At 30.5% G+C, this 26,728-nt stretch overlaps 5 protein-coding genes across 5 annotated transcripts; 3 read left to right on the forward strand and 2 right to left on the reverse strand.

Annotated features, from left to right (window-relative positions):
- Positions 1–140: 140 nt before the first annotated feature.
- Positions 141–5,556, forward strand: LOC108486898 (uncharacterized). The gene is made up of 12 exons (XM_017791058.2): positions 141–664; positions 1,024–1,108; positions 1,504–1,634; positions 1,734–1,836; positions 2,005–2,019; positions 2,520–2,665; positions 2,825–3,020; positions 3,249–3,323; positions 3,514–3,627; positions 4,342–4,386; positions 4,554–4,652; positions 4,956–5,556. The coding sequence occupies exons 1-12, from the start codon at positions 375–377 to the stop codon at positions 4,974–4,976; spliced, it is 1,320 nt and encodes a 439-aa protein (XP_017646547.1). The 5' UTR covers positions 141–374; the 3' UTR covers positions 4,977–5,556.
- LOC108486899 (stem-specific protein TSJT1-like) lies at positions 5,238–6,554 on the reverse strand. Its single transcript, XM_017791059.2, has 4 exons — positions 6,232–6,554; positions 5,904–6,144; positions 5,681–5,801; positions 5,238–5,574 (listed from the first exon to the last, which is right to left on the reverse strand). Exons 1-4 carry the CDS (start codon positions 6,441–6,443, stop codon positions 5,381–5,383), a joined length of 768 nt encoding a protein of 255 aa, XP_017646548.1. The 5' UTR covers positions 6,444–6,554; the 3' UTR covers positions 5,238–5,380.
- A 7,743-nt stretch (positions 6,555–14,297) lies between these two features.
- LOC108489730 (E3 ubiquitin-protein ligase AIRP2-like) lies at positions 14,298–18,324 on the forward strand. Its single transcript, XM_017794441.2, has 5 exons — positions 14,298–14,638; positions 15,881–16,031; positions 16,117–16,183; positions 16,608–16,842; positions 17,446–18,324. The coding sequence occupies exons 1-5, from the start codon at positions 14,559–14,561 to the stop codon at positions 17,654–17,656; spliced, it is 744 nt and encodes a 247-aa protein (XP_017649930.1). The 5' UTR covers positions 14,298–14,558; the 3' UTR covers positions 17,657–18,324.
- A 2,973-nt stretch (positions 18,325–21,297) lies between these two features.
- LOC108487423 (sphingolipid delta(4)-desaturase DES1-like) lies at positions 21,298–23,773 on the forward strand. The gene is made up of 2 exons (XM_017791766.2): positions 21,298–21,690; positions 22,756–23,773. Exons 1-2 carry the CDS (start codon positions 21,517–21,519, stop codon positions 23,575–23,577), a joined length of 996 nt encoding a protein of 331 aa, XP_017647255.1. The 5' UTR covers positions 21,298–21,516; the 3' UTR covers positions 23,578–23,773.
- A 339-nt stretch (positions 23,774–24,112) lies between these two features.
- LOC108488564 (tetraspanin-19-like) lies at positions 24,113–26,724 on the reverse strand. The gene is made up of 6 exons (XM_017792852.2): positions 26,163–26,724; positions 25,977–26,076; positions 25,796–25,876; positions 25,209–25,313; positions 24,944–25,120; positions 24,113–24,473 (listed from the first exon to the last, which is right to left on the reverse strand). Exons 1-6 carry the CDS (start codon positions 26,582–26,584, stop codon positions 24,462–24,464), a joined length of 897 nt encoding a protein of 298 aa, XP_017648341.1. The 5' UTR covers positions 26,585–26,724; the 3' UTR covers positions 24,113–24,461.
- Between the last annotated feature and the right edge of the window lie 4 nt (positions 26,725–26,728).

Raw genomic sequence — 26,728 nt, forward strand, 5'->3', positions numbered from 1 at the left:
ATTGAGTCCAGTTATTGACATTAAATTTTAGGGGATGTAATTAAAAATTTTGAGAATTCTAGTAAGAATTTTCAAAAATCTTAACATAGGTCAAGACCTCTTAAGTCCTAATGAAGATCCGCCTCAGGAACTTCGAACATAAGGGAAGAATTAAAAAAGAAGAAGTTTGAGACAAAACGACGGCGGTTAGAAATACTGAAAAAACAGAATGCCCTGGGCCCAGTTCTGGCCCCTGGGAACTTGGCAAGAGGCTAACTGAAAAACTCGAGAAACCGCGAGATATTGTTACACTTCGTTTTTCAGTTTTTTCCTCTCACTTCACAGCCTCTCAACCCTCAAATTTAGCCAAAAAAGGACTGAAAATCCATTAAGCCATGAGCACGACGCCACAAGGAATTCACTCGCTAGCCTTCAGGGTAATGCGGCTTTGCAAGCCGTCGTTCCACGTCGAACCTCCTTTCCGTCTCGATCCTTCCGATCTCTTCGTCGGCGAGGACATCTTCGACGATCCACTCGCCGCTTCTAACCTCTCTCCACTCTTATCTAGCCACGTCAACAAGTCCACCGACTCCTCCGATATGACCTTTGCCAATAGATTCCTCCTCCACCACCCTTCCGATGCAATGGGCTTCTCTGGCCTCCTCGTCCTCCCTCAATCCTTCGGGTCTCACCACACATACGTCTCTTTATTCTTCATTTTTTGGGGGTTAATTGTACCATACGTCCCTAAGTTATGACCAAATTCTAAATTGGTCATAACTTCAAAACTCTACAATAATATTTTATTGTTCCTCTTTGTTAGTATTAAATGTCAGCTTAAATGTGAGGTAAAGGGATTTATAAATATTTTTTAACAGGTCATATTCAAACTAACAGTCAGCATCGATTGGAAGGATTTGAACTTAAGGACCAAATTTGAATTTGATCTATAATTCAGAAATGTCCTATGCAATCAACTCTGTTTTTCATTAATCGTTTTGTATTTCTTTTTATCTGATTTTTTTTCTGGTTTAATTAATATAGGGCGATTTACTTGGGAGAGACTTTCTGCAGCTATATCAGCATTAATAACAGCTCAAATTTTGAAGTTAAGGATGTTATTATTAAGGTCAGTCTGTTTAATTGTTTTCTTTTTTTCTTTTCATGAATTTGCTGCATTTTTTTATTGATAAGAACTGTTTAACTGTTGCATTGATAACGTGTTTGGAAAGGAAGAAAAATTTGAATATTAATTGACATTTTTCGCTTGTAGTTTGGTAGGACTTGGTTCCTTCACCTTCTTTAATTGAATTTATTAAGCTTTTATGTTACTAAAAGTTCCAGATCACGTGCTTCTTTTCAAGCTTGAATTTAAGTATCTAAGTTCAGTGATCGTTTTATTTATTTTCATCTCTGTTAGATAAGTGCCTGAATGAAGTTTTGCTTGCAAGCTCATACACTTTTATTCTCAAAATATGTGTTTAATTCTATACAACAGATCAAGAAATCTTGGGTTTATTGTAGGCAGAAATTCAAACAGAGAGGGAGAGAATCCTCCTCTTGGATACATCAAAATCACCTGTTGGAACGATACATGCAGGAGGGCATTATGATTTTATTGTGGAACATGATGTCAAGGAACTTGGAGCTTATACGTATGTAGTAACAGACTGATTTTGCTATCTCCTGCGGTTTCTTTCATTAATTATTTTTCCCCCGACATGACCGTGATTTGTTGCATGACAAAAAATTAGGATGGTTTGTACCGCGTTGTATAGTGATGGTGATGGTGAACGAAAATATCTTCCACAGTTTTTCAAGTTTGTTGTTGCGAACCCATTATCAGTTAGGACAAAGGTACTATCCCATGCCTTCAGAAAGAAATGAAATAATTCTAATGTACATGCTGCCCTGAGGTAGCTTCAAAGGCATTTATTGCTTCTACTTTGTTCTTTGAAATCTTCTCTTGGCTTTTCTTTTAATTTTTCATTCAGAATTGTAATGTTTCTTGCCTCTGTTGTGCAGGTCCGCACTGTCAAGGTAGGTTGAGATTGACTTGAATTCTCTAATGTAAGTGCAAAAAGCCTAGATATTCATGCTGCTGCAATTAGATTCTTTTAATGTAATTAAACCATAGAAATAAAAGGTTAAATTGGCTTGGCACTTATTGCTTTTTGATTTTATAAATGAAGTTGATATCAAACGAATTCCTAAAGCTAAAAGTTAAGTTTTAGAGCCTCTATCCCTCCTTAACTGAGCATTGTGAAAGGAAAGGGCAAGGGCTACCCTCCATTATGTAACCCAGCTTCAGTGTTTTCTTTTGGCTTTCTTTCCTTTTGTTGTTTCTCATTTTTTATCATTAAAACCAAAGTGCGCAGATGTGCATGTATCCTTCTGTTGCAACTTGCAAGTCAGTTTTTGCAATATGTAAAGCTAACATCTCCTGCTTGGAGTTGCTCGTTTGGTTTTATAGTTGTCGATAATGTCTAGTGCAGCGAATACTAGTTTAAATCTGTAATAGCTGAGTGTTTCCATCTCAGGAAACTACCTATTTAGAAGCTTGCATAGAGAATCATACAAAATCAAACCTTTATGTGGACCAAGTTGAGTTTGAACCAGCTCCTCATTGGACTGCTAAAATACTAAAAGCTGATGAACTCTATCCTGCAGATAACTCGTCAACTGGGTAAGTAGTGGACATATCACATGGATGTATCCTTTTGATTATTTTATTCTCAGCAGCTTGTCCTTGCAATGCTTTCAAGTCCTATTTGATTTTCTCTTTGATTGTTTAACTAAAATTATTGTAATATTTTCTTATTTGTTAATAATCATTTACTGGCAGAGAGATAGTTAAGCCACCTATTCTTGTTAGATCTGGTGGGGGAATTCACAATTACCTTTATCAAATGAAAATTTCTTCACCTGGTTCTGAACAAGTGAAGGCAAAGAGGAGTAGTATCCTTGGTAAACTTCAGATATCGTGGCGTACAAACCTGGGTGAACCAGGCCGCTTGCAAACACAACAAATTCTTGGCAATGTAAGTTAAGCACTCTTTTTATTTTAAATGACTTCATATTCTCTATTCTGAAATATGTACCATATAAAGAAATCATTTGTCTTTTATTCATTTTTGAAAAAAAAAAAAAGAAGGAAAAACACTATCAAACGCTCTATGTTATGTTTATTGAGTTTGAGATCTGCATAAATATCAATACCTAAAAAAGAATTATTGAAATCATTCTGATATGTTTTTCCTCTTTTTCAGCCTAGTAGTTGCAAAGAGATTGAGCTCCAAGTTCTGGGGATACCATCTTTAATCATTTTGGATAAGCCCTTCTCTGTATGTTTATTATTAAATGCAATTCTTTTACATTTTGGGAAACTTTTTTTTTTTAAATAGAAAACCTTTTCATCCTAAAGACAAAACTTAAGGTCTGCCTAGAGTATCTTGCTTTGCTTCTTAAGGTCTTCAGCTTCGTCCTAAAGGAATTTTTAATCAACCTTTAAATGACTTAGTCTCTATCTTGCAGGTACATCTGAATCTCACAAACCATACAGACAGTGAGTTGGGCCCATTTGAGGTCTGGTTATCAAAAAATAGTGCACACGAGAAGTTTGTTATGTTCAATGGTCTTCAGACAATGGTAATTGATTCAATTGACTTCCGACATTAGCTTATCATCTTTTGTCCAAAACTATTGTATTATCTTCTTTCTGACACTTCCTGGCAGCATATATACCTAAAGCTTACCTTTATTGGTAGAGGTAGCGGGTGATAAATGGAATTTTGGATTAGATTATGTTCTTAGAACTTCTTGATGAAGAGAGATTTGTGCTAGGTGGGTGGCTAAAGTGATATGTCACACCACATAAAATGTATACATGAAGGATATGGTAGAAATTCATATGAATCTTGCCTTCTTAGAGCTTATTGATGAAGAGGGAGATGTGGTTGTTGGCATTTAAAGAAATCTGGTCAGTCTGCATGAAATGTATGTATTAATGGTATAGTTGAAATTTCTGTCAATGTAATCTGGTCGTGACAACTGAGGATTGCTTAGATTTGTCCAATCAAGCCTCAAAATAACCGGATAAGTGAATCTTTTCTTAAATATTAGGCTCACAAGTTACTTTTCTATCATTTTCCATTGTTGCCATGAGGTACTGTTTACATGTATGAGGTAGTTGCATGCACAACTCTGATGAATTGCTTTCTTTTGTCTTCTGATAAGACTCAGTACCCCAGTAATATTAGTAAACATCTATAATTATACTTTATCTGTTCACTTAATATCTTAAAATATGGAAGTTATGATTTGCTGCAATACTTACATATGGATTTGACCCTTTTCGTACAGGCATTACCAGCAGTGGAGGCATTCGGTTCCACTGATTTCCATTTGGTATGAAGATGATTTACAGGCAATCATTTACTATAAAATGGAAGATGTCACATTATTTACTACTTATTCTACTTCTCCCTTGTATAAACTGCTAAAGACAGTTGGATTACTACTAAGATTTTTGCTACCATTGTAATAATTTATGTGTTCTACTTTGCATGTTGCAGAACGTGGTTGCAACTAAACTCGGAGTCCAGAGTATTAGTGGACTTATAGTGTTTGACACAAAAGAGAAAAAAACTTTTGAACCTTTGGCAGATGTGGAGGTTGGTATCATGTTATATGTTTTATTGTAATATCAAATTGTTAACATCAATTTAGTTCTAATTAGATTTGTCAATTAGGCGAGTCGAGTTGATTTTGGATCTAATCAATTCAGATTTTAAAACTTCTTAGAACATTTCGGGTCTAGGTTATTGTGGGATCAAATTTTGCTAGTTGGTTCATCTTGGGTTAAAATCATTTCACGTTCCTTGTTTAGGTTTCGATTGTTGCCTTCTTATGATCAAATTGGGTTAGACTTCAACATGTCTAATTCTAATATGTATCTCATCGATTGAATTTTGCAGATCTTCGTGGAGTCAGATTGATTTATTAAGTAGTTCTCATTTGTCAGGGCTTGATGAAAGGTTGAACCATCAACTTAAAAAGGTGTATTTGATGTAATGGCATCAATTAGATTGCGCAGCGATGAAGCAGACGGCAAAATAGTTAATTACCACTCTTGCTCCCCTATGGTCAATTACAAAAGGTCATATTTTTGCAATCTTCATATGATCAAATGCTAAGCTGCATCATTTATTAGATGATAAAACTCTTCCAGGCATTTCAGTTATCAAGCCATGTTAGGATTTCTTTTCTAATTTTTTTTCATTTTATTTATCAAACATGCCTTTTACAAGGCATTTTACGATTTCATAAACGAGGAAATAACCCCCCCCCCCAACAAAAAAAAAAAACATAATAAAATGTGGGTCATTTAGTATTGAATTATTCAAGCTTTGGAGCCTCGCAGTGCCCAATTGGCTTCGCTACCAACTCGGGGCATCCTACTTGTTCTCGACTGAGCATCGGCCATGAAATTGGCACCACACATCACCCCTTCACTGTCAATTCTTGGCATTGCCTTCATTTTGCTCCTCGGATGCTCAAAACTCGTCAATCCTTGCTCACTGTGGAACATACACCCTGTATTCACACACACAAAATGTTAATACAATTGTTTTTGTACGGAAATCTTTTAGAATTATAATATAATACTGGTAAAAACTAATCAATATGAAGCACACATTACCAGGTGGAAATGGTGCAAATGATTTAGCACAGCTTTCTTTTATAAGCTTCAAGTTATCTGAAACAACTACTGATCCATCAGCTGCTACACCCCAATAGAGTTTAACCCTTTCATCTGCACCCTACACACCATTAAATAAAAACCAATTAATTAATTTAATAAGAAAATATACATTTGAATCATCCCAATTATATGGAGAAGTTGACTTTGAAAATGGTCTTACCAATGCAGCAAATACACTTCCAGCTTTGCTATCATACACCACAAATCCATAGCTGCCTTCAAGATCCTTAAGGACCTGGTCAGCCGGGTACGGACCACGGTCGCGGAGGGTCCGATATGCTTCGATGATAAACATGGCTTCATTGGTGCCCTTTGACAGCCCATACTGCTTTAGCAGGCTGCTCAAATTATTCAAATCCCCCAAGAATATGCAGTATATTTCATCCACTCCACAGAACAACCTACATTTCCATCAAAATCCAGAAACTTCAATTAAACAAAAAATAAATGGGTTTCTTTCTTTGAGGACAGAGAGGTTATTATTTTACCTTTGATGATTGGGGAAACGATTCTCTGTGGGAGCATAAGCAAAGCAAGCTGAGGATCCGAACCCCATTGAGAAAGCATTGTTGGGATTTGAAGAAAGGAAATGGTTGATGATTTGATTGGGAAGCTTGGGCTTGTTTGATGAAGTGAGTGAAGCTGGGCTATGCAGCTCCTTTGGTGGATTCATTAATTCTTTCTTGAAAATGCCTAACATCCTTTCACTTTACGAAAACTAAAAATGGAGATTGATTCAAAAGGAGAGCTAGAAGCAGGTAGTTTGAAATGAAGATGAAGATGAGATATTGAGAAAAAGCCCCGTAATGGGTTATATATACAATTGAAGGATGATCCATAAAAAACGTGGCAACATTATCCAAAACTCGATAATTGATGCCTAGATCACACGTCAATATCGAAATGTAGATATATTAGTTTACACTTCACAACAACTTTTTTGAAATTTAAAAGAGTTAATTACAACTAAGGTTCCAAATTACAACCCAGATTTTAAATTAGTCTTTAACTTTTAAAATATTTTAATGTAATCCTCAAAATATAAATATTGTATCAAGCAGATTTTTTGTGGACCTAGGCATCATTTTGGATAGCATGTGGACTAAATTGTAAGCATGTGTACTTATTGTGTATACAACTTAGATCTGATGTGTTAAAGGAAAAAAGAAATAGCTTTCTTAAATTTTGTTAACGCTGTTTTCTTTTTAAAAAAACATATCATATTCAAGTTGCTTATGTAGTAGTTACACACGAGTTTACAAATATGCTTTACATCCAATGGAGTGACATTGAACAATTAATTGATTGTTAATTTGATAGAACGGTTTAATTGACACAATTTTGATATTTTGAATATTTGATTATAATGTTACTGAAATTACGTATTAATTTAAACTTTGGATAATAGTTTTAGGATATATAGTGTATTTAACCATTTTTATTTTCTTTATACTTTTATATAAATATTACTTTTAGTTGTATATGTATTTAAAAATTACTACAAATTCAATTTTGTATCATTAAAACATTTATTCTTCTTACAGTGGATTTTAATGGTTTTCATGTAAACCAGATAAAATATTGCATGGATAAGGACTTATCTTGAAAATTTTAAAAGTATAAAACCTTTGTAATATTTTAACCTAAATATATTTGGAAAGAGACAGGAAACTTTATCCTAAAACATAAAATTATTGTAAAAATATTTTGAACCAACCATCAATTGGAACACTGAAAAAATATTTATTTTATATATTTTTTATCATTTCCATAAACCATATGGTTCCTTTCCCAATTTCCAATTTTGGGCAAATATTAGAAACATCAAAATTACCATCGGGGACTATTTCTTTTTCATAATAAACAATAATAACTTCCAATATTGAATGATTTGTTCAAAGTTAATCATAGTATATAGGGATCCAAGAAGCTTGTCTCACGGCTATCCTTCTTAGCCACAAAAAACCCAATGAATGGAAGTGACGGTGAACCCAGTCAGCACATTAATTTGATTAATTTCTTTAAGGTTAAAATATTTCATAGGTATTTGTGTTTTCAAAATTTAAGATTTAGTCCCCTATTTTTCATATTTTAAAATTTAAGTTCAATTATTAACATTCTTAATTTTTATTAAATTCAGGTTTATTATAATATTAATTTTTAATTATATTACTATCAAGTGAGTATTTTTTAATTTTAAAATATCTAATTTTAAAAATAATTCTAACAATGTTAAATGTTAGAATTTTTAAATCTAAAAAACAGAGAGATTATAGGAGTATATTTTAACATTTTTTAATTTTTTATTCAAGACTTACTAGTATATGTAGGAGGACGAAGATTCGAGTGCGCTGAAACGCATTATCCTCTTATTAATTATTTGATATAAATTAAAAGTAAATGGCTATGTTAACCTTTGGGCCTTGGGTATCCCAATACCAGTATAATTTATTTTTTACAATTAACGGATATACTTTGTTTTATTATTTAAAATAAATTTAGAAATCTATATCCAGTATTATATAAAAACTCAAAAATTGTACGGTTTTAAATATTAAGTAGATAATGTCGATCGAGTCTTAACTCAATTGATATAAGTATTATTGTCAATACATGAGTATGTCGGTTCTAATGCATTGAAACGTATTATCCTTCTATTTAAAAGTTGAGGAGAGACTATAAATAATTTTAAACATTATATCAAAAGAGTAGAATCTATAATGAAATTTTTTAACAAATAAATAAATATAATTCAGATTTAATTTGATATAGATAATAAAAAATTTAAAATTTTAATATATTTGTGGAGAATTTAAATTCGGATAAGACTTTTTGCCATCAACATAACCTTCCTGTTGCATCTATGCTTGATTTGACCTTATCACCGACGAATAATAAAATATATTTCACTTTTCCATATAAATTTAATTTTAAATTTTAGAGATAATATTATTTTGACTAATGGCAAATTTTAAAAGAAATTATTTTTATGAATCATAAAAAACATGAAATATATTTTAGAAATATAAAAAATAATAATAAATTTTAATACATTTAGTTAAATTTAACTAATTTATCCTTTTTATCGTTTTGATCAAAAATTTTCCTTGAATTATTTTAACTACGAATTTTCAAATTTTAGTTAAATTATTAAAATTTTGACGTCACCAACGTAATAATTTATTTATACTTCATAAAAATATAAAAAATCCAAAAAAATTTTAAATATCTTCCACATCAGTAACTAAAATACATGAAGACTATCATCTTAGTCCATTAAGATCTTAACAACTTAGTCTAAATTATTATCCAATAAAAATAATTTAACTAAAATTTAAAAGTTGGGATTTAAAAGCTAAAATGATAAAAAAATAAAGTCAAAATGAAAAATAGTAAATATTAAAACTAAATTTACTATTATATATTTTTTATTCGTAAAGGTAATAAATAGCAAAAATGTCAACCAAATGAGCCTTTAAAATCAGACACGCACAAAAAAAAAAAAAAAAGCTATTGGCCCGGCCTATTTTCTAGAAGGCTTATGCATATAAACTTTTGGAAAAATTGGTCTAAAGGGCTTTCAAGTGATTATAAATTTGATCTTTGGTTGAATAAATCTTAAATTTGTGAGAATGTTGCAGATTGGTGGGCTGGACAGCCCATTTTATTCTAAGAATTCATTCAAGGACTAATTTCGTATTATTGTAATAGTTGAACTATGCTTTTATTTTTATTTTTTGAAAAAAAAATTCGAAAAGTGCAACAAAAATATACAATGAAAAAGTTTGATTTGTAAAGTATTCAGTATTACGGTAAAAATTATAACAGAAAATTGAAATATTCGTTTTATACGTAATGTTAGAAACTAAATCATAAATAAATTTAATGATATTTAGTTAATTTAATATAGTGATACATGAAATATACATTTTAAACACAATTAATGATAAATAAATAATTTAAATAATTTAGTATAATAATACTTGAAATACAAATACAAAATAATTTAAATTTTAAATATTTTAAAATAATTAATATAAATAAGAGTGTTTTGATGATAATTAATATAATTATACTTAAAATATTAAAGAAAAATATCTTTAAATTTTATATAATTTTCTAAAAAATGCTATTTAAGAGTTAGTGATTACTTTTTTATTTACTTGAATAAGTAAATTAAAGAACATTTATGGAAAATATTTTGCAACTTTGTCAAAAAAAAAGTCCAAAACCCGTAAAATAGAGTCGAGTTTATCAAAATAAAAATTCAAAGAATTAAAAATAAAATAAAAACGAATTATCAAAGACAATTCAATAAATTCAATAAATCCAATCGAATGGAACTCAATCCTTAAATAAATTAAATGTTGGCATTGAATAATGGGCAAAGATTTTTTTTTTAATGAATTATAAGAGGAGGACAAAATCCTAACAGTAACGCGACTAACGTGACTTAAATTCAGGTTATATTTAGAACGATGAATACTATAACTATCATACTAATACACAAGATGCGGGGGGTAAAATATTTAATCATTAAGCGTAACAAACAAACTTTTAAAAAAATATTAAAGCTAAAAAAAAATTACTGCATAATTATGTTCAATCATGAGCCTTAACAAATGAACAGGAAAGAAGAAATCATGAACCTTAATAGAAATTATTATCTAACATGATGCTTTAATAATTGGTCTGAATACTGTTTCAGATTTATTTTTAATTTGGAATTAAAATTTTATATAATTTAATGGCCTAATTTATATTGCTTTTATTTAGAAAAATTATTATTGAGGTCTCTATATTAAGAATTAGATTATATTTTATTCTCCTTAATCAGAAAATAGGCAAATTAGTTTATATATGTTAGGTTAAATAGTAAATTGATCATTTTGTTAAATATTTCATACATTTTTACTATTAGAAATTGGTTTCTATAAGTCAGTTATGAGGTACACATAACATACCATATATGATTGTCGATTATTTTATTAGTCACACTATTTTTAATAGTACAAATGAATGAATTTTTCTAATAAAATTATTAATTTACTCTTTAATCTAACATATAGAAATTAATTTCCTCATTTTTCTAATAGAGAGAACAGAATACATTTTACTTATGTACAAAAACATTTATAGTACTTTACCATAACAATAGGTTGACAAAGAAAATATCACATTTTTATTTTAAGTTGTCACATATTTATAATATAGTTTTATAATATTATTAGTAGATTTAAATTTGATAATATTGTTAATTTCTTTCAATAAAGTAAAATGTGACTTTCTTAAGCTCCTAATGTCGGCCATAATTCCTTTTCTTTTATCATTTTAGTTTTTAACGCTTAAAATTTTAATTAACTTTTTTAAAATAAAAATATTATTGAACTCTTAAAATTTTAATGACATCGATGTTATATATATTTTATTTAGGATGTGGAATTTTTTTAATTATGAATTTTTTATTTTGAATTTTTTTGAAGTAGGCATGGTCAGTCCCGTAGGCTACCATGTTTATTATTGCTAAAGTTTTACTGGTATGACTAAAATTTGAAGATGGAGAGACAAAAGTGGCAAACATTAGGGTTAATTTTGTCATTATATATTTTTAAGCCTTAATCATTAACCTGACATGAAAATTTAATGTTAATCGAATATGTGGCCTTAATTGTGCCATCGAGTAATAGTATAAACGAATCATGTCAAACGACAACAACTACTGATTCATTCAATTCAGTATATATAATAGAAGGACTAAACTTATAAATATACCTTAGTACTGAGTATTTATAATTGGGTCTCTAAATTCGGATTAAATTGTTTTAGGAGTATTAATGTCTATGACTTTAGTCCTTTTATTATATATAAAACAAAATTAAATTTGTGGGAAATTTTAAATTTAATCAATGTAATCATATTTATTATAAAAGGACAGATATTTTTAAAAATTATATATAAAAGAGTTTAGTCATTGAAAAATAGATTAATATTTTCTTTTAATAAGGATTAAGTGTGAGTTTAGATGAGTGGTGTAGTGCGTTTAATTTATTTTTTATCTCACGCTATAATATTTAATCTCATCGTTACCTTAATTGTTATACTAATTACAAATAAATGTACCGTTCATTTAAATTCACCTTTAAAAATCTAATCATCAATTTTAACAAATAATTTGGTGCGGATAAAAAAAATCAAAGGAGGAATAATAACATTTACATAATTATGTTCAATTATGAACCCTAACGAATATTCTCTCATTATTATAGTTCTTGGTTGGAGTTGGATACCATATGATTATTTGACAAAAATATGATGTAATATCATATAAAAATTTAGAAATAATAAAATAATATTTTAATCTCTCTATTGTATCATTAAAAAAGAAAAAAAAAACATTACAGCTAATAAAAGTTACTACATAATAATGTTCAAATACGAGAACCTTAACAAATATTCTCTAATTATTATAGTTCTTGATTGGGGTTTGATATATTATGCTTATTTGACATAATATAATATTAATTGTAAAATAATTGAAAATAATATTATATAAATATTATTTTACAACATAAATCGGATTTGGTAGTTTAGTAATTCGTCTAATTGTGGTTTGAATCCTTCTATTATATTGAAATTTAGATTTAATTTTTATATTCTAATTTGAAATAATTTAATATCTTATATTTTTATGATATTATTAGCAGATTCAATTTGATAGTATTATTGGTTTTTAACAACTTTAATCATTCAAATGAAGTGTAGATTTATAATTAATTGAAAATGATGCTTGGCCCTCGGAATGGAAAATTTTTACTTAAGTCCTTCAAAAATTAAAAAATTATAATGTAACGATAAAACTACACTTCGACCCTTTAAAATTTTAATTTAATTATGACCTCCTAAAATAAAATTTTAACTTTGCCCTTAATTGATGATAAAATTTTCATGTGACGTTAAGTATACGACCCAATAACAATAGAAACATTCTATTTCATCACTGGAATGACAATAATTAAAAATATTATCAACTTGAACTTATTAATAGCATTATAAAAGTACAATGACCAAATTATGTTAAATTAAAGCAAAATTGTTAAATATAAAATTTTAACATAGAAGTAGGTCGACTAAATCATAATTACACCTTAATAATTTCCTTTTCATAATTGAAAATACAAATTGTTAATGAAGGGATAGAGTAACATTTAAGGTGCCTTTAGATGGGTAGTGCGTTTACTTTAGTCATTGAATTTGAACATTTTTCATCTTGGCTCTTAAACTATCTTTTATGGTCCACATTGATTTTGAAATTTGGTAGCCTTTTCCTATTTGGTCCCTAAACATGAATTTTGTTAAGGCACTTTGAGATTAGCACTTCGAGATTGTCGTGTTATGAACATTTTCTTAGAAAAAAAGAATTTATAATACTTTTTTTTGTATTTTAGATTTTATTTATTTTTAAAAAATTTAGGTAAATGTGATACATTTTCAAAGCCCCACATCATTGTGTCTTAACAAAAGCCATGTTTAGGGATCAAATCAAAAAAGTTTTCAACTTCCAAAATTAATTTTAAAAAATTAAAGACCAAATTAGGAAAAAAAATGCTAAACTTAAGGAATAAACGTTGCTTTTATAAAAAATGGTAAATTTCATCCAATGTCACCAAATTATTAACAAGTTTACATTTTGATCACTCAACTTCAAAAAGTTACAAAATGATCACTGAACTATTTAAAAGTTCTCATTTAAGTTATTGAGCTATTGGGAAAATTTTATTTAAGTTACCGGGTTGATAAAGTTTTTTTGTTTAAGTCTCGCTAGCGAGCTACAGACGATAATTCGACAATCAGTACGGTGGATCAATACCTATCAACAAGTAGAAGAACATACCTTAAATCCATGTCGATCTTATGATCAGTGTAGAAGATTGGAGAAGAAAGTTGTTTGGATTTTGGTTCGTAGATTTAGTGGCATTCAAAGTTGTTTTATGAAAAAACTAAATTATAAAAGAGAAGGGAAATGAGCAGGGGAGAAGCTAGACATTTTTTTAGGAGGACTGAAATTAAATTTTAATTTTTAATAACTTATATATTTATAATTTTTAAAGAATTAAATCAAAATTTTATTAATTTTAAGGGGTTAAAATGAAATTTTAACTTTACTAATTTAAAATTTTAAAATTTCTAAAAAACCTAAATGGACAATTTTCCATTTTAAGGGGTCGGGGCTCCTGCTAGCCTCCTAGATACTCCACTAGAAATGAGAGTTTTGGATTAGTGCAACAGTATAATAGTGCAAATAAAAAAAGTTATATAGTAACTTAACTTTTAAATAATTCAGTAACTATTTTTTAATTTTTTAAAATTAAATTATAAAAATATAAATTTATTAATAATTCACTGATATTAGAGTAATTTACTCTAAGAAACGTAAAACGTCAAATTGTCAATGTTCAAAGAAAGTGTAAAACAAAAGCTACCGAAAGCAAAAGGGGGAAAAAGGTAGCAGACAAAACCTCCTAAAAGAAGGAAAAAACAATCACAAAATTCATCAAATTAGATTCTGATAAAGATATTATTATAAGTGGGACAATTTTTTGGGTATCGGATAAGGCGCGTGTCACGGACTGTCAAGACAAAGTTCTATTTGACTGTCATGGCTACCTAGAATTTAGAACCACCACCCCACCAATATTGAAAGTGAAAGACGCCTTAAAAGACACTGTCAAATAAAAGCTAAGCTTAGAGAAGGAAACTAGGGTTTATTTTTTGAGGGGTGAAGGATTGATTGGAATTTGATTGTTTTTTCTAAGAGATGTACACAAGTTCTATGCGAAAATCTTTCAAGGATTCTCTTAAAGTGCTTGAAGCTGATATTCAACATGCTAATACTCTGTAAGTGTGTTTGTTTTGAAAGAAAATTTCTGGGTTTGATTTTTCTTGTTTCTTAACGGTTTGGGTTATTCTTATTTTTTTGGAGAATTTTTGTTTGTCTTTGCTTTGATTTTTGTTTGGGAATGAATGATTGTTGATAAAACTTGAAACTCTTTTTTTTGTTTGTTTGTTTGAATAATTATTGTGAATTCTGTATTGGTTAACTGTAACAATTTCCTATTTTTAGTTGCTCTTAGGCCTTCCATGTTTGATTCTTTGCCCTTCTTTTAGAAACAAAATTTGGGTGTTAAATCATTGGTAAAAACTCTCTCAGATTTTGAAATTGAACAAATTAATTCCTCTAAAAAATATTGGAACAATTTAATATTGTCAAATTTGAAAATGAGCAGTTAATGCCAATTAATCACGATTTTATTGTTTTCTATCAATTTGGTAATGATTTAACAAATTTAGCCTGCAACATTTGTGTTAAAGTTGAGGTTAAATTTGTTGATTTTTTAAAATCTGGACCAAATTGATAAAATATATAAATATTGAGAGCTAAATTTATTATTATACCAATCAAAATTATGTCTGAAAACCTTAATGCTATGATTAATTGTCCTTAATTGCTTACTTTCAAAATTAACAGGGATTAAATTACTTTAATTTTTGTTTGAAAAGGACCATTTAGCTCAATTTCGAAATTGAGAAAGACTAAGAGAGGTTTTTTCCCTAAATAGTTTTTTCTTTTAGCTCATGAAGTGCGCATTTTATTTTAAAATTAGCTATTTTGAAGTTTAAATAGGAGTGAACTGCTAGAAAAAAACATGTATTTCTGCTTTGCAGCAGTGTGTATTTTCACATAATTCACTATTTCAGGTAAAAGTAATATTCACACACTGTTAGTGGTCAGATTGTATTTTATCTTCTTTATTTTAAAAATAAACAAATTAGTCCATGTTAAATTAAAGAGCAACTAATCCTTTTAATTAAAATTTTCACCTATTTCTACCTTAAAAACTAATGTGATTGATAGAATAAACAAATATTGCATGCCACATGTACTTCATTTTATGGAATAATTTGGTCATTTTTTAAGTAGAGAGACGACATACAATCTGGCTCCTAATACAAATGTCTCAATATCTCAATAATATTTTTTAGTAGTATTTCACCGATGTATTTTGATCCATATTGCTTAAGATTATCATTATATATATTCTTCTCATTCGGCTTAAACGCCGGCTCGTCGTGTTGCAGGGCATCAGATTTTCCGAGGGAATATGATGGTGCATGTCTTCAAATGAGGATGTCGTATAGTCCGGCCGCGCACCTCTTCTTATTTTTGGTGCAGTGGACTGATTTTCACCTTGCAGGAGCCCTTGGATTGTTAAGAATACTAATTTACAAGGTTATAGTTTGTTACTTTATGTTTAGCTCGTAGTTTTTTACGGTGAAAATCAGTTGATTTCGTCACCATATATCACATTCTGCAGGTTTATGTGGATGGAACTACCACGATGTCTACACATGAAAGGAAAGCAAGCATCCGAGAATTCTACAGTATCTTTCTCCATCTGAGTCTTTTGCTGTTTGGTGAATGTGTAGAACTTAGGGGTGTAAATGAGATATTGGTGCTCGCAAGCTACTCGATTTTGACTCAAAAAAATTCAAACTTGATTTGGTAATTATCGAGCTGAGCTCGAGTAGCTTGAGATGTCGATTAAGCTGAATTCAAGCTTAGTAATACTTGACTCAAAAGGCTCTCAAGCCATTGTGCTTTTCATATTTTTATACGATTAAATTACATTATTGCCTTTGACATATATGATTATCCTTAAGCTTAATTATCGAGCCAAGTTCAAACTTGAGTACAAAAATTGGTAAAAGAGCTGAATATCAGACTCGAGTTTGGTAGTATTTGGGCTCGGCTCAGCTTGATTACACCCCTAGTAGAACTAATGGTTCTCGATTCCTATGTGTCCAGCTGTTATCTATCCCTCTTTGCTGCAACTTCAGAGCGGTGTCACTGATAGTGAAGATAAACAACAGAAAGCGGCATGCGTGGAAAGGTATCGTAGAAGAGAAGATGAAGAGTATAAGCAGCTTACCGATATTGATTTCGAAAGAGAAGAAGAATGTGGAATATGCATGGAAACAAACAGTAAAATGTTGCTGCCGAACTGTAATCACACCATGTGCTTGAAATGTTATAGGGAATGGTATTCTTCCTCTTCCATGCCTTTAATCCTCTTATTTCCTTTCAGTTCTTACATTTTATCTGCTCATAATTCATCTAACTATGCCGACATCCTCTTAAATCCTCATGTTTTGACATCAAAAGTGTTGATTTTTGTTCTGATACGGCATGCAGAATGGAGAATATGATGTTTCCTTTACATTTTCTTACCGTTCATGTCTCCTGTAATCCATATAGCTTTCGAGTAATTGAAACGTATTTTGGCCTTCTGTCGAGTTTCTTGACTTCCTATCATGCTTGTTTTCAAACTGTATCCTCCATCTAGGAATCGGGTTTGAAAAACTGTTGATGTCATCATTTAGTTAAGGTGTCCTCGGTTTAAGCAAATCGCTTTACCACATAATGGTAAAAGCAAAACTTGTACCTCAACGTTCACAGTTCAAATAGACAAGGACTGCTGACCAGTATGGCTAGTATTCTAGAACAATAACCCGGTAAATGTTCTCGGTTTAACCGGTGTTTAGTGACTGTCAATGGATACATTACTTGCAGGTTGCCTTAAACTCGGTTTATAGTTTCCCATTTTGCTAATTCTCGAATAACATTCTGTTTCAACGAATTGCAGGCGGTCAATATCACAGTCATGCCCTTTCTGTCGTGATAGTCTCAAAAGAGTTAACTCGGGGGATCTTTGGGTATATACAGACAGCCGGGATATAATCGACATGGCCACAGTGACAAGGGAGAATCTTAGAAGGCTTTTCATGTACATAGATAAGTTACCACTTATTATCCCTGATACCATTTTTGATACTTATGATTCTCATTTAAAGTGATTAAATATAGTCTAAAACATCAGCTCCACGATCAGAGCATTTCCGGTAAAAGTACTATGGAAGCTCTTAATACTAGAAGTCAGATTTTATTTTGCCCCTCTACTCAAAAAATGGACAACTAAGTCTCTGTACATTAGATCAAAAAACAAGTCGGTCTTTTCTGTTAAAAATCTATACTATTAAAAACTAGTATGGCTAATGAAATAACTAAACAGTAACACGTGACGTGCCATGTGTACCTCATGCTGATGTATAAGGATCAGTTTTGGAATTTTAACAAAAGGACCAATTTGCTCTTTGATTTAACGTATAGGGACTAATTTACTTATTTTTTGAGTAGAGGAGACAAAATGTAATCTTACTTCTAGGACAGAAGCCTCCATGGTACTTTTACTGAGGATTTTCTTATCGTATTTTCTTGATTGCATAAGGACCAAATCTCTCGATTTGGCAAATTTAGCTAATCTAGTATATGCAATGCCTTTTATTCCCACTTCTCACCATAGGCAAAAAGACCATGCCCGAGTTATTGTGGGCTGGTGCTGAAGTTGAGGTATATATAGTTCATGTAGGATCCATAAAGAAAAACTGTATTTAGTACATTTTGTACATGCTTGTATAGCCTTTTATGTTTGCTGATTAAATATAATAAATTCCTTTTGCCAAAACCATATGTTGTCTTGTTTGATTCTTAGTTCTATTTCTTTTTGAGCTTCTTGTTCTTTTGAGGTTTGCAGATTCATGGAAATGAGATGAATAATACTGAAACATAGTAATATCTGAAACTGTTAATATAATTTTTAGTCCCTAAACTTGCCAATTAAGTCCACTTTGGTACTTGAATTTGGCAATAAATCCATTTTGGTTTCTAAACTTGGCAAATCTAAAAGTTTGATGACTTAACACTCTAATATAGTGTCATAACTAAGAATAGGTTCATTGTTTTTTAATTTTAGGTGATGATGTGACATAATCTGAAAATGTCACATCATTAAATCTTGATGAAATCTAAATTTAGGATCAAAATGGATTTAGTTGCTAAGTTTAAATACTAAAGTGAATAAAAAAGTGGTACCAAGTAATGAAGTGAACATAATTACCAAGGACTAATAGTTATATTAACCCCAACTGGAAAATAAAAAAAAATGTTTCAAAGGAATATGCTCAACAACTTCAAATAAAGCTAATCTATGGAAACCTTTTAAATAAGGTTAAATTCTGTTATTAGTTATTGTATTTTGCAAAAGTTTTGAATTTAGTTTCTATATATTAATTTGGTCATTTTTAGTTCCTGTATTTTTCAAATTTTAAAATTTTAAACTTTACCAAATAATATCTGTTAAATTTATTTACTTAAGTTATGCTATTTGCAAAATGTGATGCTTTAAGCACATTGTCATGTATGCAATGTCGTGTTAGTTTGTTATTTTAACATTTTACTTGATAAAATTAGTTAATAGATTAACGATAATCAATTGGATTTAGATTGAAATTTCAAAATTTGGAAGGTAAAGAGATTTAGAATGATCTAATTGAAAATATAGATTAATTTACAAATATATGCATAGTACAAGACTAATCATTGAATTTAACCAAGCATAATTAACAACTTCTATTGGGTTGAGGACTTAAATTTCAAATTTTGTGAAGTATAAGGATTGAAATTGATCAAATTATAGATATTAAATCCACAATTTTTACAAAATATAAGGACTAATAACAAAATTTAACCTTTAAAGAATATGCCGATCAACGAACATGTTGTAATATTGTGTCAAATTGATGTTTGATCACATGGCTTGTTCATTGTTTTTTTCCTTTCCATTGTTTTGGAAAACAGCCTGGCTTGTAGTAATACTATTATGGTTAAAATTTTCTACAAGTCCCTGTACTTTTCAAAGATTAGGATTTTAGTCTTTGTATTTTTTATGGAATTTAATCTTTATACTTTTTAAATTTTAAAATTGAAGTTCAACTGTTAAACTCTATTAATATTTTTTTGTTAAATTCAACTTAATTTCAAAGTCATTTTTAATTACATGGTTACCAATTAATTTTTTTAATTAAAAATGTTACAACAATAAATTTAACAAGATTAACAGTTGGAATTAAATTTTGAATTCTGAAAAATAGAAGAACTAAATTTCATAAAATAAAAATACAGAGACTAAATTTCTAATTTTGAAAAGTACAAAATCGGCTACTATTTTAAGTTGAACCTATATCACTCAAAAAGTTTTTTGGTTTTCTTGTGCACCATACAGCATTGTAAAATTAATCCAAAAAAATTCGAACCCCAAATGTTTGAGCTTGAATTCTTTTAAATCCGACACGATAATTGTGAAAAAGTCCAATAGGATCAAAAAGTAATATTCTTCATGATAATAATTTTTTGGGTAAACTACTAAAATAATCACTTTTATTTGTATCAAATTACATTTTAGTCATTTATATTTAAAATGTTACATTTTAGTCACTTACGTTATCATTTTGTTATGAAGTGGTCACTCTACTGTTAAACTCTATTATCTCCCTAACGGTATTCCTACATGGTAGTCCAAATGGGTTTTAGATGTCAACTTAGATGTCCAGTTGCTAGGACGAAAATATGTTTTAAATTAAATAAATTTAATTTGGACTACTACGTAGGACATTTAAGTTGACATTTTAAACCTATTTGGACTGCCATGTAAGACCACTGTTAGAGAGGTAACGGAGCTTAACGATAGAGTGACTACTTCGTAATAAAACGATAATATAAGTGACTAAAATGTAATCTAAAATAAATAAAGGTGATTATTTTTATAATTTACCTAACTTTTTATAGAAAAAAGTAATGTCACAGCGCTCGAACATATATGTTGTCCGGATATTCTAGGGTGGCAAAAACAATGTTCTGTTCATGTTAGCTTGAAAAGGGGAAAGCAGAAACCACCCGAAAGCAATAAAGTAAATCAAAATGAAAAGGTTTAATATATTATTTTGTGTATAAATTTTACTTTAATATTCAAATTGCTATCTGATTTTTTTCAAATTGATACCTAAATTTGTCTTTAATATTTAATTTAGTGTATAAGTGTTTTCAATTTAATACTCGAGTAATTTTTTGTCCTAATTAAGTATTTGAGTTTGACTTTAATGTTTAATTTCGTATTTTGACTTTTTTTCATGGTTCTAAAAATTGGACCAATGGTCAAATTAATTTAGCCACCAATTCGGTTCAATTAAATAAAATACTGAAAATTCATAAAAATGAAAAATTATAAAATAGGTTCAACTAATTTCTTTTGTCTCGATTCAAATGGTTCCGAGCGATTCATTCAAAAATTAGTTAAACCATAATGGTATATTGATCGGTTTTTGATCTAACTAATTTGACTGATTAATCCGATCTAATTTCAATAATAATGCTTTTTTTGTCTCATTAAGTATGTATATACCTTTTTACTAGAGCACACATGTCAAATATTCATTGGGTCACAAAAAGCCATTTAGTATAGGCACCAAATTAAACATGAAGGACCAGAAAAAAATTTAAGTATTAAATTGAACACTAAAGGTAAACTCAAGTACCAAATAACACATTAACCCAAATAAGAAAAAGTCTCAAAATACAAGCTGGATATTTTTAAACCGTGAAAGAGTGAAGACCGTTCAATCGATAATACACGTAAAAAACTCCTTAAAAAAAAAAACTTCTTTTATGGCGGTTTTTTTTATATATTATCATACACAGAAAACGGAAGGCACAAACTTCACATTGGAAAAAACAAATACAAGGAGAAGGAAAAGAGGGGAAAAAGAGAGGAACGAAACATAAAGGGATTTGGACTTTGGAGGGAAAAAAATAGAGAAAGAAAATGGGGAAAGGAGGGGACAAGAGAATGGAAGAGAAAGATGAAGGATTAGCAATGGCGAATGATTTCTTTTGGTCATATACAGATGAACCTCATGCTTCAAGGAGACGTCAGATCCTCTCTAAATACCCTCAAATTAAAGAGCTTTTTGGTCCAGATCCCTTTGCTTTCCTTAAGGTATATATGTTAATATCCTTCAAAAATTTTTGAATCTCGTTCTTCAAATTTTTTTACTGATTTTTTTAGATCCCCAAGCAATGTAGCTGGTTAATTGTATTGGATTTTGATTTTTTTTTAACTTAAACGGAGATCTGGGCCTTGGATTTTTTTTTTCTGTTTTGGTTCTGGTTCTGATTTATTTTTCTCTCTGTTTTGTTCATTGAAAATCTGGGGTTTTAGAAAAAAGTCACTATTCAATTTTTACTAGGAGTATATATATTTTTTAAAAAAAATATCAAACCTTGAAACGTATGCATTTTGCTTCAGCTATGGACTGCCATATACTTGTCTTTTTTTCATCTCATTATTCAATTTTTTTTCTCTGTTTTGTTCATACTTAAATGGAAATCTGGATTCTTTTTCCTTTTTCCGTTTTGGGATTTAAAAAAAAAAGTCATCTTTCGGTTCACATTGGTTGGAATTAAGCTCTCCCATGAACTTTTGCACTTCTACCATGAGCTCATGAACTTTAGCCTTTAGTTGTAGTTTTCATCAAAACCCAAACTACTTTTAGGTTTAAATGTGCCTCTAGTCCCTGTTCTTTAGGTTTAAATGTGCCTCTAGTCCCTGTACTTTATGGAAATTAGGAATTTAGTTTCTATACTTGTATTTATAGAATTTTAGTCTTCTATTTTTTAGATTTCAAAGTTCAGGATAAACTATTAACACTATGTATATATTTTTTTGTTAAATTTGTTGCTATGACATTTTGAAATAAAAATACTACTCACTCGCTAGTAGTGTGATTAAAAAAATGTTGTAATTAACCTGAATTTAACAAAAACATTGTAACATTATTAACAGTTGTGTCTAAATTTTTGAAATCTGAAAAGTAGAGGGACTAAATTCCTTGAAATACAAGTATAGAGACTAAATTCCTAATTTTTGAATAGTATAGGGACTATAGGCATATTTTAACCTTATTTTTATTTTTGCTTGGGACTTTGAAGTGATAGAGCCATTTGAAATGAATTATATAAATGAATATAAAGATTAAACCTTGAAACTTTATGCATTTTGCAGATTGGTGTGGTGGTTTTGATTCAACTATGGACTGCCACTATCCTCCATGATGCTAGTTGGCTAAAAATATTGATAATTGCTTATTTCTTTGGCTCATTCCTCAACCACAATCTCTTCTTAGCCATCCATGAACTTAGCCACAACCTTGCCTTCTCAACTCCGATCTACAACCGTTGGCTTGGGATTTTCGCTAACCTCCCTATCGGTGTACCTATGTCCATCACTTTCCAAAAGTATCACCTCGAACATCATCGTTTCCAAGGGGTAGACGGCATCGACATGGATGTTCCAAGCTACGTTGAAGCCCGTGTCGTGACCAATGCTTTCTCAAAATCCATATGGGTTATCTTCCAACTCTTCTTCTATGCGCTCCGACCTTTGTTTCTCAAACCGAAACCCCCTGGTTGTTGGGAGTTCATAAACTTATTCGTTCAGCTCGCCCTCAATGCAACCATGGTTTACTTTCACGGGTGGAAATCTTTCGCTTATTTGATCCTTTCGACATTCGTTGGTGGTGGAATGCACCCGATGGCAGGCCATTTTATCTCCGAACATTATGTGTTTAAACCCGAACAAGAGACTTATTCTTATTATGGTCCTCTTAATCTTTTGACATGGAGTGTTGGCTATCACAATGAACATCATGATTTCCCTAGGATCCCTGGGTATAAGTTACATAAGGTGAAAGAAATCGCACCCGAGTATTACGAAGGCTTGGAATCGTATAAATCATGGAGCCAGGTTATTTACATGTATATCATGGATCAAACCGTCGGACCATTTAGCCGAATGAAGAGGAAGATCTCGAAAAAATCCGAATAGGTGATGAGTTTTTTCCCCCTCCCCATTTGGGATCTTTTTGTTTTCTGTTTTGCCTTTCTGTGTTTCAGTATGGGGTTTACTTGCATTTTAAGGCTCAAATATGTTATTGTTTTGTAAACATTGTTGAGGTATTAAGATTCTATTATGTAGTTTTTAGATGACTGAGCTAAGTTTATTCATTGATTAATCTTTTAAAGATTGCTTATATATTTATTACATAATATTATCTTTGAACATTTGAAACAGGTTATGTTTGGTTATTTTCCAGGCTAAAATATGCTGTTAGTCTCTGTACTTTGACAGAATTTGCGATTTTGTCCCTATGCTTAAAATGGTTAGAATTAAGTCTGGCCTTTTCTATTTAGAAATCCCAATCCTAGCACTGAAATTGTAAGTATTTTTTATCAAAATTTATCAATTGGGTATGTTGGTATTCATGTGATGGGGCATATGATTAATGAAAATTAATAATTTTGAACTTTTAAAGTACAGGGATTAAAGATCAAATTTTGTCAAAGGACAGGGACTAATGACATATTTTAACCTATTTTCTATTTCACTTGCATATTTAACATGACAGTTTCTTACCTTAAAACCCATCAACAATTTTTAAGGTCTTAATTATGCATACAATATAAGAACAACTACAAAAAAGCACCACATAACACAAACGTATGAACGTGTCAAAATCTATATAATACAAATTATTAGAACCTTTAAAACGGAAAAACGACGTGAATTTACGGATTTATCCTTTTTAACTCAGTGCTGAAACTTGTTTTCTGGTATGAATATCAAGGATACATAGCTTGGTGGTGTTTTGTAATGGTGAGCTCTCTGCTTTCATTTGCGAATGATGAAAATTTGGCTAACACCCTTTTCTTTCACTTGTTCATCTGCTTAATGATAAATCAATAACATTAAATTAACATAAAAAACAAAAAAAGTAAATAAAGGTGAGAGTGTCCTATAGTAGGAGTTAGATTGAAATTTGCCCTCTTTACTAAAAAAATAGACAAATTAGTTCTTGTAGGTTAGATCAAAGAGTAAATTAGTCTTTCTATTAAAGATTTCATCCATTTTTACAGTTAAAAGCTAGCCTCTGTCTACTAGCATGATATACATATGACACACTATGTATCACTGTCTAATTATTTCCTTAGTCACACTTGTTTTTATAGATGAAATTTTTAATTAACTAAAAGGACTAATTTGCTCTTTAATCTAATGTACATAGACTAGTTTGTACATTTTTTAAATAAAGAAGGTAAAATGTAATTTGACTCTTAGTATAATGATTTTTTCGATGTTTTCTCCTAAATAAAGAGAAGCCAAAAGAAGAAAAAGTTGGAAAAGGCTTACTTACATTCCAAGCTTCATTCTTATTGGCAAAAGGAGGGTCTACAATAACATAAGCAGGTTGTTGAGGATGGTTATTTATTAAAGGAAGCCTAGCTTGGTTGAATTCTTCGTCGCTATCATAGTTTGAGCATTGGTTAGGGCCACAAGCTCTCAATGCCATAGCCGATAGTACTGAAAGTCCCTGTGAATACGAGGGTGGGAAACTTAACCAATAAACATCCTTTCATCATCATGTGATCTAAGTTCATGAAACTTGCAGATGAAGTTACCTGTCCTAAGAAAATAATGAAGCCAATCCATTTGAAGATGTCAATATTGGACTCGACAAATTCTTTGAAATCATGGAACCTTCCTGTTGGATCTTCAGGCAAATCCTGGTATCATATCAACCAATGATAAGAAATTGAAACTAAACTGCTTTGAAACGAAAAAAGGATTGAAATGAAACACGTCAAGGAGAGGTTGAACTTGCTTGGGGGAGATGTATTCGAAGTATTGTCTAAGAGTTGAAGGACCTTTCAACAATGGTTGGTATTGTCTCAAGGTATTTGTGCTTGGTTTTATCCTGAGTTCTGTCTCCTAACTCTGTAGAGAGCCCCAAGGGGTTCACGGAGTGAGAGTGCCTCACCCACCAAAGAAATGTGAGCATTTACTCGACGGGGATGAAGACAAAGTAGGGCACATAGTGGCCTCGCCTCCCCTCTCCTCAATGATAGATTTATCTTTTAGTCTCTTAAATCTTTATGAAATTACATGTTAGTGTAATGGTAAAATTGCACTTAGATTGAAGACTTTTCCAAAAAACAAGTTCAGCCTCCCTTCAACAAAACAAATAGAGGAAAAAAGTCTCATATACCTTTTCCCACTCCGAATTCAAGAGCACATCAGCTGCAATTCCAGTTTCCACCAATAAAAGCACTGAGATAATCACCATGTACTTTTTTGCTACCATTAAAGAAACAACAAATACATTGCTTGGAAAAGAAATTTTCAAACTCAAACAAAAGCATACAAAATGAAAAACAAAAAAAGGATACACAGAAAAGGCAAAATCCATTTGCAGTATCAGCAGCAATATGGCCTAAGCATGTTAATAGGCATAAGGTGATGCCTGTGCCCAGAAAAGTATATATAAACCTGCACTTGTTTTTTTGTAATTAGCTGAAAAAAAACTGATAAGATTAGATGAAAAATGATTTTCTGTATATATATAAATACATTACCATGGAGCAGTGGAATTGAAATCATCAAATGAAGAGCCTCCCATGTCTCTTTGCCAAATTCTTACCATCCAAAAGCCATATAAAATCATAGCAATACCCACCATTGCCATTATCAGGTTCACACATTTCAAAGCTGATTGTAGGCAAGATTTTATGATTCTTGCCATTATGGGAAAGAAAACCCCAGAGCTGGTTTTTTTTCTGTGATCACTAATCTGAAAGATTAACAATAAGCTACTTCGGGGGTATCTTAGATAAACACTATAGACTTTGGGAATATAGGACAAGGAAAAATTGGTGTGGCAAATGCGTAATGGCTTATCAGTCAAAGAAACAGTGACATTTTTTTTGTTTGTTTTCTTACTGGTATTCACATAGAAGAAATTATTTTCTTTTAAGTAATATTTGTTGTCCAAAAGCATAATCTTTGTGATCTAAATACACAAACTTTTTCAGTTTTCCACAGGAAGCATTGGGGGAGGGAGGATAAATGGCCAAATCAATTGACAAAAAGGGGTTATGATGGAAAGAATGATTGAGATAAGAGAGAGAGGGGAGGGGGGAAA

Source organism: Gossypium arboreum, chromosome 10, assembly GCF_025698485.1.
Source record: "Gossypium arboreum isolate Shixiya-1 chromosome 10, ASM2569848v2, whole genome shotgun sequence".
Taxonomy (NCBI): Eukaryota; Viridiplantae; Streptophyta; class Magnoliopsida; order Malvales; family Malvaceae; genus Gossypium; species Gossypium arboreum.

Excerpts from the sequence above, each read along its gene's own strand:
- LOC108486898 (XM_017791058.2), top strand. The coding sequence starts at position 375 with ATGAGCACGACGCCACAAGGAATTCACTCGCTAGCCTTCAGGGTAATG. Across the intron at positions 4,387-4,553 it reads GTTCCACTGATTTCCATTTG|AACGTGGTTGCAACTAAACT; the intron begins GTATGAAGATGA and ends TGCATGTTGCAG. Across the intron at positions 4,653-4,955 it reads AACCTTTGGCAGATGTGGAG|ATCTTCGTGGAGTCAGATTG; the intron begins GTTGGTATCATG and ends TGAATTTTGCAG.
- LOC108486899 (XM_017791059.2), bottom strand. The coding sequence starts at position 6,443 with ATGTTAGGCATTTTCAAGAAAGAATTAATGAATCCACCAAAGGAGCTG. Across the intron at positions 6,145-6,231 it reads CGTTTCCCCAATCATCAAAG|GTTGTTCTGTGGAGTGGATG; the intron begins GTAAAATAATAA and ends ATGGAAATGTAG. Across the intron at positions 5,575-5,680 it reads ATTTGCACCATTTCCACCTG|GGTGTATGTTCCACAGTGAG; the intron begins GTAATGTGTGCT and ends GTGTGAATACAG.
- LOC108489730 (XM_017794441.2), top strand. The coding sequence starts at position 14,559 with ATGTACACAAGTTCTATGCGAAAATCTTTCAAGGATTCTCTTAAAGTG. Across the intron at positions 16,184-16,607 it reads AAGCATCCGAGAATTCTACA|CTGTTATCTATCCCTCTTTG; the intron begins GTATCTTTCTCC and ends CTATGTGTCCAG. Across the intron at positions 16,843-17,445 it reads TTGAAATGTTATAGGGAATG|GCGGTCAATATCACAGTCAT; the intron begins GTATTCTTCCTC and ends AACGAATTGCAG.
- LOC108487423 (XM_017791766.2), top strand. The coding sequence starts at position 21,517 with ATGGGGAAAGGAGGGGACAAGAGAATGGAAGAGAAAGATGAAGGATTA. Across the intron at positions 21,691-22,755 it reads ATCCCTTTGCTTTCCTTAAG|ATTGGTGTGGTGGTTTTGAT; the intron begins GTATATATGTTA and ends TGCATTTTGCAG.
- LOC108488564 (XM_017792852.2), bottom strand. The coding sequence starts at position 26,584 with ATGCTTTTGGACAACAAATATTACTTAAAAGAAAATAATTTCTTCTAT. Across the intron at positions 26,077-26,162 it reads TTCAATTCCACTGCTCCATG|GTTTATATATACTTTTCTGG; the intron begins GTAATGTATTTA and ends AAACAAGTGCAG. Across the intron at positions 25,121-25,208 it reads TCATTATTTTCTTAGGACAG|GGACTTTCAGTACTATCGGC; the intron begins GTAACTTCATCT and ends TCGTATTCACAG.